Source organism: Colobus angolensis, unplaced genomic scaffold (assembly GCF_000951035.1).
Source record: "Colobus angolensis palliatus isolate OR3802 unplaced genomic scaffold, Cang.pa_1.0 Scaffold453, whole genome shotgun sequence".
Taxonomy (NCBI): Eukaryota; Metazoa; Chordata; class Mammalia; order Primates; family Cercopithecidae; genus Colobus; species Colobus angolensis.
In genome coordinates, this window is record NW_012117966.1 from 370,000 (window position 1) to 380,145 (window position 10,146).

General features: G+C 47.0%; 1 protein-coding gene across 1 annotated transcript in view; it reads right to left on the reverse strand.

Annotated features, from left to right (window-relative positions):
• RNF216 (ring finger protein 216) overlaps window positions 1-10,146 on the reverse strand; it is a 163,095-nt gene that overhangs the window by 31,315 nt on the left and 121,634 nt on the right. Inside the window, exon 14 of the mRNA XM_011957984.1 lies at window positions 424-521. Within this exon, the coding sequence (XP_011813374.1) occupies window positions 424-521 (98 nt within the window). The remainder of the gene's footprint in view (window positions 1-423; window positions 522-10,146) is intronic.

Here is a 10,146-nt window from a genome sequence, read left to right on the forward strand (position 1 = left end):
CGAGATGGCGGGCGCCTGTAGTCCCAGCTACTCGGGAGGCTGAGGCAGAAGAATGGCGTAAACCCGGGAGGCGGAGCTTGCAGTGAGCCGAGATTGCGCCACTGCACTCCAGCCTGGGCGTCAGAGCGAGACTCTGTCTTAAAAAAAAAAAAAAAAAATAGAAAATAAGGAAAAGGGGGACCATCGTTTATTGAATTCACATGTGCCAGGCATTTATATGTTAATTTGTCTACTGAAATAACTCCATGAGGCTGCAGAGATGAGAAAGCAGAGGCTCAGGGGTTAGGTCACTTCCCCAAGATCACTCCAGACTCGGGTGGCTCAAGCGTGTTCTTCCCACAATAGTGTGCCCTCTCTGCCAAAAAGCAGGTTAATGGGGAAGTTGAGAATCAGCCCATAGCCCCTCTGAATTCTGTTACTCACATAGAGGTACGGTACTTGATGTCATCTTTTTCAGCCAGCTCTTCACAGGTGAGGCCATTATGTTCTTTCCAGAGTCCCTGACACTTCCTACAGGTTTCCTGGGGATAAAGGACAGACACAAAGACAACTCCTGGTGAGTGGACACCACAGAAGTTCCTGTTCAACAAAAGGGATATGAAATGAGCTTTACTTGGCTTGAATTATCTCAGGATGCCTCTCCTTTTCAGGGGGGATACTTCTAAAGACATCTTTTAATAGAAGAGGTGAGAGGTGGCAGGGCCAGGTGACTCACGTCTGTAGTACCAGCACTTTGGGAGGCTGTGGCAGGTCAGGAGTTTGAGACCAGCCTGGGCAACGCAGTGAGACACTGTCCCTTAAAAAAAGAGAAAGAGTTGGGGAAGGAGAGAGGAGTGGTAAGAATCATTAGAAGGATGCATAAGGAAAAATTTCTCTCCCTAGATCAAAAGGAAGTGTTGCTCCCATCACCTAATTTGCATAAGGCTTTCTAAAATGCTCTGGGCCATGTGAAAAAACCAAAGGAGACAGATCTTGGGCAATCGTGGGTTTTTAAAACACAGTAGCACACGAGCTGCTTGGAAGGGCCTGTCTGGATCTTGTTAATCTCTTCAAAATCCCTGTGCCCACATGCTGGCATCCAAAACGCGCTTCTACTGGATTGAAGAATGGCCTACTTCAGTTCATCAGGGGCTCCTAAGGGAGACTTTCCTCTGCTGCCCATCGCTCATCAATATGGATGTCACACTTAAAAGTTTCACTTCATATATAAACATGCACGCTAAATAACCACCACCTTTATTCTAGGATCCTTCATAGTTTATAAAATGCTTTCATATGTCCACAAACTATCCCACATCAATAAGAATAATTTAAAGAAATGTTAATCCAATGATCACAGGCATAAGTGGAAATTATAACACTAATAAGTTCTAGTGACAGTGTTGTCAGTTTTAAGTAGGGACCTGACCTAGTCTGGGGAGCCAGTGAAGGCCTGAGGAAGTGAAGCCTGAGATCCAGAAGACGAGTTAACAACAATTAGATGGGGCAGCGAAAAGAGATCAACACTCCAGACAACGGACAGCAACAGAAGACTCTGGCAGGCAAAGCCGGGCATGTTCAGTTCCTATGGCTGGACTGCAGACAGTGAGAACGGCCCTGGAGGCCTGCAAGCACCTGACCAAGCAAGGCCTTGAAGGGCATGAGAAGCAGTTTGTTTTTTATCCTATGAGCACTAGGAAGCCGCCAAAAGGTCCCAAGTATGGAAGTAACAGAATCAGGTATGTCTTTTAAAAAAAATCATTCTGGGTGGAAAACACTGGAGGGAGGAAAGAGTGAACGCGCAAAAGACAGGAGCTAGTAAAGCCACTAGGGAAAGAGGCCACCAATGCCCAGACCAGGGTGGTGGGCAAGGACAGGAAGACAAGGGGACTGACTTGAGAGCAAGGAAGGAAGTACGACTGGCAGGTGTGGAGATGAGCCGCCGTGCCTGGCCCTTTTGTACATTCTGAATTTTATACTATATGTGTACTATCTAATAAAAAGAATTTAAAAAGGGAGACAAATGGAACAGACTGCTGAGGGAGCTGAGAACCTGATCCTTTTGGTGGGATGTCATAAAAAGGCTCAATCAGGCTGGGCACAGTGGCTCACGCCTATAATCCCACACTTTGGGAAGACAAGGCAGGCAAATCATTTGAGGTGAGAAGTTCGAGACCAGCCTAGCCAACATGGCGAAACCCCATCTCTACTAAAAATATGAAAATTAGCCAGGCTTGGTGGCTGGTGACTGTAATCCCAGCTACTTGGGAGGCTGAGGCAGGAGAATCACTTGAACCTGGGAGGTGGAGGCTGCAGTGGGCAGAGATCACACCACTGCACTTTAGCCTGGGCAACAGAGCCAGACTCCGTCTCAAAAAAAAAAAAAAAAAAAAAGGCTCAATCAATGGGCTGGGCAGAGAGGAACTGAAGGGACATACTACATTTAAACGCCACCGTTTCCGAGGGACGTGAATGTGCTCTGGTCCCCCACCTGCATCCCATTCAGTAAACAAAGGTGATACATATTAGTGTGCCTAACTATTGCCCACCAAAACATACAGCAGCACAAACCCATTTTTCTAAGACTTTGTGCCTGACTATAGCAGGAAGCTGGAGGATAAACAACAGCTGGAGAATAGATGAGCTGATGTTTGGCTCCTAACCTCTAAAACAATGCCAACCCAGCCCCTTCCAGGAGTAACAGCTTGAAAACAATACATGGCATTTAGATAGTTTTTAGCATTCCTGGCAATTCTGTTATTAATTCATGGGTCTTCTTCATAAGGGAAGAAACCCCATTTTTGAGGTGAGGCACAGGCCCACGAGGGCAAAATGGCCTGGCCAAACTGGAGCCAGGTGTGTGCGAGGTCCACTGTGAGCCCCTCTGCCCTGCTCACCCTCTACATCACCGTGCTGCTTCTGTATGTAAACGTCTGGGTTTTCAGCCAGGGCACTTCTTACTGAAAGGCCCAAGGGCCCCAGGAGAACACAGCTGAAACGTCTTTTGAAAAGACCATGTAGCACTTTGGGAGGCTGAGGAGGAGGGATCACCTGAGGTCAGAAGTTCGAAACCAGCCTGGCCAACAGGTGAGAAACCCTGTCTCATTAGCCGGGTGTGGTGGCACATGCCTGTAATCCCAGCTGAGGCAATCCCTGTAAGGCTGAGGCAGAAGAATTCCTTGACGCAGGGAGGCAGAGGTTGCAGTGAGCAGAGATCGCACCACTGCACTCCAGCTTGGGCAACAGAGCAAGTACGACACCTACAATTAAAATAACGCAAGCAAACAGCAGGCTGTGGAGTTTAACACTTGGACCTCTCTCTGTGAAGTGTCTTTAAAATGTATTCTCTCTTCTAAAAAGTATAAATTTTACTAAATTGTAGTTCCCTCCTCTCAGGCACAGATAGGCTTTGCTCCTAAACTCAACAAATGCTTACGCATATTAGGAAGAAATGCTCTTGAACGTTTTTTTCTTTTCTTTTCTTTATTTTTTTTTGAGTCAGGGTCGCACTCTGTCACCCAGGCTGGAGTGAGATCTTGGCTCACTGCAACCTCCACGTCCTGGGCTCAAGCAATCTACCACCTCAGACTCCTGGGTAGCTGGGACTACCAGTGCTCATGCCTGTAATCCCAGCACTTTGGAAAGCTGAGGAGGGCGGATTACCTGAAGTCAGGAGTTCAAGACCAGCTTGGGCAACATGGTGAAACCTTGTCTCTACTAACAATACGAAAATTAACTGGGCATGGTGGCGGGCGTCTGTAATCCCAGCTACTCTGGAAGCTGAGACAGGAGAATTGCTTGAACCCAGGACGTGGAGGTTGCAGTGAGCCGAGATCATGCCACTACACTCCAGCCTGGGTGACAGAGCAAGATTCAGTCACAAACAAAGTGCTGAGATTACAGGCGTGAGCTACTGCGTCCAGCCTCTTGCATGTTTAACATGATAACCACATTCTTCAATCTGTGGTTTATAAGAAAGCCCCAAAGGACCATTTTGGAAGGCAAAGTACACTTTGACAAGTAACCTCAGAACAAGAAGAACAGTGCATCGTGGCCATCGAGCGGGACCACACTTTCTATCACCTTGTGCCCTTCCGAATGGGGGAAACCACGGAGTTTACCATCATCCCAAATACAACAAGCAGGCAGGCAGCTCCTGCCCTCTCAGTGGGGAAGAAGCATGCATGTTGGGTAGTTTGTTAACAAACAGCCACCAGGCCACGTTCTTCATGTCATCAGGGAGGTTGCTGTTTAAGTTTATGATGCCCTTTTGTCCTCAAAATACATTAAGGTGTTTTGACTGTTCATGAGGTCTTCACTTTACAACATAAACACTTCAGTCTTCCTTTATTCATTTTCTGCTGCCTGGATAATGATTAATGAATAAAGCAGAAGATTAAATTCAATTCCAGATGACCTTATCAGGGAGCTGAAATTTCTTCACATAAACACAGCTTTCTTAAGAACCAGTAGATAAATGTATCCGGCCATCATCTCCTCCAAGCCCAGCAAGTGATAATAATCTTGAGACCTTTGGGTCTGTTGGTAAAGAATCCAAAAGAAAATCTGAGCCCAGAAGCCAGTCACCGGGTTCTGTGTTTGTTTCCTTGCCTTCCTTGCAAAGCCACCTGGAAAGTGTCCGTCCCTGTGTGCGCTAGATTTCAGTTGCTGACTTCCATCCAGCCTTGTCTCAGAAGCAGAATACAGTACAAACTGCTCCCTTACTTTTAAAATGGTTCCTCCAGTGAAATCTGTCAACTAACTCTGTAGGGGAGAGAAGTCACTGACATGCCACAGGGCATTAGGCTGTGGTCAATCCAGAAGTAGCTTCAGAAATTTCAGCCCTCTGTTCTGTCACCTCAAAAAATGGTGAGACTGGGCTGGGCGCGGTGGCTCACACTTGTAATCCCAGCACTTTGGGAGGCTGAGGCGGGTGGATCACCTGAGGCTGGGAGTTCAAGACCAGCCTGACCAACAGGGGAAACCCCATCTCTACTAAAAATACAAAATTAGCCAGGCATGGTGGCGCATGCCTGTAATCCCAGCTACTCAAGAGGCTGAGGCAGAACAGCTTGAACCCAGGAAGCAGTGATTGCGGTGAGCTGAGATCGCACCATTGCACTCCAGCCTGGGCAACAAGAGTGACATTCTGTCTCAAAAACAGAACAAAACAAAACAACAATGGTGAGACTATAAATTCCCAGCACTCTTGAGGTAAAAGGCCCGGACACTTGACTATTTGCAAATGCTCAGCGAGGGACCACGGGACCGTGGGCTTCCAGGCCATCTGTGTCTTCCAGCTGTCAAAGATTCTGGTCCTCCCCACCCATAGACCCAAACGACATACAGAAGGTCCAGAAAGACACTGATTTTAAGACGGAATCCCTTAAATCTCAGGGGTTTATGCTGGAACCCCTGAGAATCAATAAAGTTCAACAAAATCAAAGCTCAGGTAGATTCAGTGGACTTTCTTTCCTTTCACTAAGGGAATCCAAGAACCTCTAGTTTTCCTAAGTCAAGAATGCACATATGAGCCGAATAAGGCTTGGTCCTTGCCTTCAAGGAGTGCATTCTACCAACAGAGTTACATATTGGGACAAATGAAGTACAGCATAATGGAAGTTCAGTGTGACGTGCACGCACACACGGCGGGGGAGCGTGCATATGCGTGCGGAGGAGAAAGAGGTGAGTCAGACAAGGATTCTTTGAGGAGCTGACATCTTCATGGGACTGACTACAGTAAATGCCATGAGTAATCAGAACCTCCATGCAACCAATAAAGTGCTTCTCCTACTGGGATCTACATCTTAGTGAAACGCTTTTCCAGCAATGAAAGCCATTAAAGCCAAGTATCTGAACCTCAGAACCAGATGCTCAAACCAAACATTTCAGCAATGAAACATAGTTTGATAGATTCCTACTTTAATAAGCACAAAAAGTTTTCATCTCATTAAATAACATTATTTTGTGCCGGGCACAGTGGCTCACGCTTGTAGTCTCAGCACTCTGGGAAGCCCATGTGGGCAGATCACTTAAGTCCAGGAATTTGAGACCAGCCTGGGCAACACAGTGAGACCCCACCTCTACAAAAAATACAAAAATATAGCTGGGTGTGGTGGTATGTGCCTGTAGTCTCAGCTACTTGGGAGGCTGAGGTGGGAGGATTTCTTGAGCCTGGGAGGTGGAAGCTGCAGTGAGCTATGATCACGCTATTGCAGTTCAGTCTGGGTGACAGAGACTGCCTAAAAAAAAAAAAATTTTCTTAAAATCACTTGAATAAAGCAGTATATTTTAAAGTATGATTCATTTCATTACACCCCCCCCCACACACCTTTTTTTTTTTGAGACAGAGTCTTGCTCTGTTGCCCAGACTGGAGTGCAGTGGCACCATCTTGGCTCACTGCAAGCTCCACCTCCCGGGTTCACGCCATTCTCCTGCCTCAGCCTCCCGAGTAGCTAGGACTACAGGCGCCCGCCACCTTGCCCCGCTAATTTTTTGTGTATTTAGTAAAGACGGGGTTTCACCGTGTTAGCCAGGATGGTCTCGATCTCCTGACCTCATGATCCGCCTGCCTTGGCCTCCCAAAGTGCTGGGATTATAGGCGTGAGCCACCGTGCCCGGCCTCATTACATCCTTTTAAGTTTTCTGTATCTGTGTATGTTTTGCAATATTATGTTACAACAGTAGCACACACGTAACCTACAAATAAACACATAGGCTGAGGGTGTCCTCTGCACAATTTTTCTGATATGGCGAGCAATAAAATTGTGCATCTGCCGCTCTCAATATTGAAAGGCCATGGAGGAGACCTAGGATAGTGCAGCAATGTGTCAGAATACTTCCATTAATTAATGAGCTTGAGACCAAAGACAGAAAGATGGTTGAGAAGCAACTGGAAGAGTCTATGAAAGAGATGAGGGTGAGAAAGAAGCCTAAAAAGACTTCTAGGTTTCTGATGTGGGACACTAGTGAGATTGGTGGAAACACAAACTTAGATCAAGTGGTGCAGAATAAGATCTGAGTAAGGGTGGGAGGCAGAGGCGAGTTTAGTTCCAGACCAGCTTACTTATTCACTCACTAATGTGCTCTTCCAATATTTGCTGAATTTCTGTCATTTGTATGAGACACTGGAGATACAGCAACAAACAAGTTAGGCTCAGTTTCTATCTTCATGATGCTTATGTTTTACTGAAAAACACAGATATTAACAGAGACTGGGGGCCAGGAGAGCCCATTAGAGGATGTGACATTTAAGCTGAGTCTTAAAGGAGGAGTCAGCTATGTATGGGTACAGAGGGAAGAGCAAGGGTGAAGCCTTCAGGGCAGGAGATGGTCTGTCTCATGCTGAGAAAGTCAGTATGGCTGGAGCCCAGTGGGGGAGAGCTGAGAATGGACCATGGTCACCCAGTAGGACTGAGGCTGTAGGGAGGAGTTTGGAAAGCCAGCTGATCAGGTGGGAAATGCAACCATCTGGTTGACATTTCAAAAGATTCTTCTGGCTGCTATTGTTAAAGGGATGGTTTGCTGGGGTTGTAGGACCTTGCAGCACCTCCTTTCTAAACTAAGGTCAAGTAAATAACTTCGAGGGGAACACACACGCCCGCCGTGTGTGCGCGCACGTCACACTGAACTTCCATTATGCTGTACTTCATTTGTCCCAATATGTAACTCTGTTGGTAGAATGCACTCCTTGAAGGCAAGGACCAAGCCTTATTCGGCTCATATGTGCATTCTTGACTCAGGAAAACTAGAGGTTCTTGGATTCCCTTAGTGAAAGGAAAGAAAGTCTGGATTTGAATCTTGGTTAGATTTCCTCAATAGTCCTCCATAAATAAGGGCACAGCTTACTTCCTGAACCACGGTGTGCCAACACCAAGCCTGGCAGAGGCAGGTAAGGCTGACCTGCAACGGGGCAACAGCAGCACACCTATATTTTTTTGTTAAGAATAAGAGAACCACATTTCCTGATATGGCTTCAGAAAGGGACTTTATTACTATTATTCTTTTTTTTTTTTTTTTTTTGAGACGGAGTCTTGCTCTGTCACCCAGGCTGGAGTGCAGTGGCCAGATCTCAGCTCACTGCAAGCTCCGCCTCCTGGCTTCACGCCATTCTCCTGCCTCAGCCTCCCCAGTAGCTGAGACTACAGGCGCCCGCCACCTTGCCCAGCTAGTTTTTTTGTATTTTTTTAGTAGAGACGGGGTTTCACCGTGTTAGCCAGGATGGTCTCGATCTCCTGACCTCGTGATCCACCCGTCTCGGCCTCCCAAAGTGCTGGGATTACAGGCTTGAGTCACCGCGCCCGGCCTACTGTTATTCTTAATATTTTAATTAATTAGTTATTTTTTAGAGACAAGGTCTTGCTCTGTTGCCCAGGCTGGAGCACAGTGGTGCTATTACGGCTTGCTATAACCTTGCCCTCCTGGGTGCAAGCAATTCTCTTGCCTCTACCTTCTGAGTAGCGGGGACTACGATCATGTGGCACTACAGCTAAATTTTGTTATTTTATTTGTACAGACAGGTGTTTTATGTTTCCCAGGCTGGTCTTAAACTTCTGGGCTCAAGTGATCTGCCCACCATGGCCTCCCAAAGTGTTGCCACAGAGCCCGCCCTGTTTTAATTTTTTTTTTTTTTTTTTGAGATGGCGTCTCGCTTTGTCGCCAGGCTGGAGTGCAGTGGTGCAATCTGGGTTCTCTGCAACTTCTGCCTCCTGGGTTCAAGTGATTCTCCTGCCTCAGTCTCCCAAGTAGCTGGGAATATAGGCGCCTGCCACCACACCCAGCTAATTTTTCTATTTTTAGTAGAGATGGGGTTTCACAATGTTGGCCAGGATGGTCTCAATCTCTTGACCTCATGATCCACCCACCTCGGCCTTCCAAAGTGCTGGGATTACAGGCATGAGGTACTGTTTTAATTTTAATGATTGATTGAGACAGGGTCTCACTGTGTCACCCAGGCTGGAGTGCAGTGGCACAATCTTGGCTCACTGCAGTCACAACCTCCCTGGCTCAAGTCATCCTCCCACCTCAGCCTCCCAAGTAGCTGGGACCACAGGTGTGCACCACCATGCCTGGCTAATTTTTTGTAGAGATGGGGTCTTGCCATGTTGCCCAGGCTGGTCTCAAACTTCTGGAGTCAAGCAATCTGCAAGACTCAGCCTCCCAAAGTGCTGGGGTTACAGATGTGAGCTACCATGCCTGGCCTGGGGAACATCTTTAACAAAGGTCTAAAACTCCTGCTTTTCACAGTACTAGCCCAATGTTCCTGAAGGCTTAGGTTTTTTTTTTTTTGAAGACAGCATCTCGCTTTGTCACCTAGGCTGGAGTGCAGTGGTGTGATTCCGACTCACTGCAACCTCTGCCTCCAGGGTTCCAGATTCTCATGCCTCAGTCTCCCAAGTAGCTGGAATTACAGGTATGCACCACCATGCCCAGCTAATTTTTATATTTTTAGTAAAGACAGGGTTTCGCCACATTGGCTAGACTGGTCTTGAATTCCTGGCCTCAGGTGATCTGTCCACCTCGGCCTCCCAAAGTGCTGGGATTACAGGCATGAACCACTGTGCCTGGCCCCTGTGGGCTGTTTATTGAAGGGATGGGGTCTCACTGTATTGCCCAGTCAGTGGTGCCAGCATAGCTTGTGGCAGTCTCCTCAGTACCCTGAACTTAAAGGTGTGCACCCAGCTTGTAGGCCTAGATTTTTTGTTAAAGAAAGAAATGAAACCTGCTAGGACTTAAAACTTACACATCTTCACACAGGGTGCTTTGCATATACATCTCAATCTTCATAGCAACTCTACAGGGAAGTACTGGAGCATTATTCCCATTTTTAAAAAAGTAAATACGGCCGGGTGTGGTGGCTCATACTTGTAATCCCAGCACTTTGGGAGGCCAAGGCAGATGGATCACTTGAGGTCAGGAGTTTGAGACCAGCCTGGCCAACATGGTGAAATCCCATCTCTACAAAAAACACAAAAATCAGCCAGGCATGGCAGTGCATGTCTATAATCCCAGCTACTTGGGAGGCTGAGGCATGAGAATCGTTTGAGTCTGGGAGGCAGAGGTTGCAATGAGCTGAATTTGCCACTGTACTCCAGCCTGGACAACGCAGTGAGACTCTGCTCAAACAAAAACAAAAACAAAAAAGGTAAGAGAAAAAGAAGGCTCAG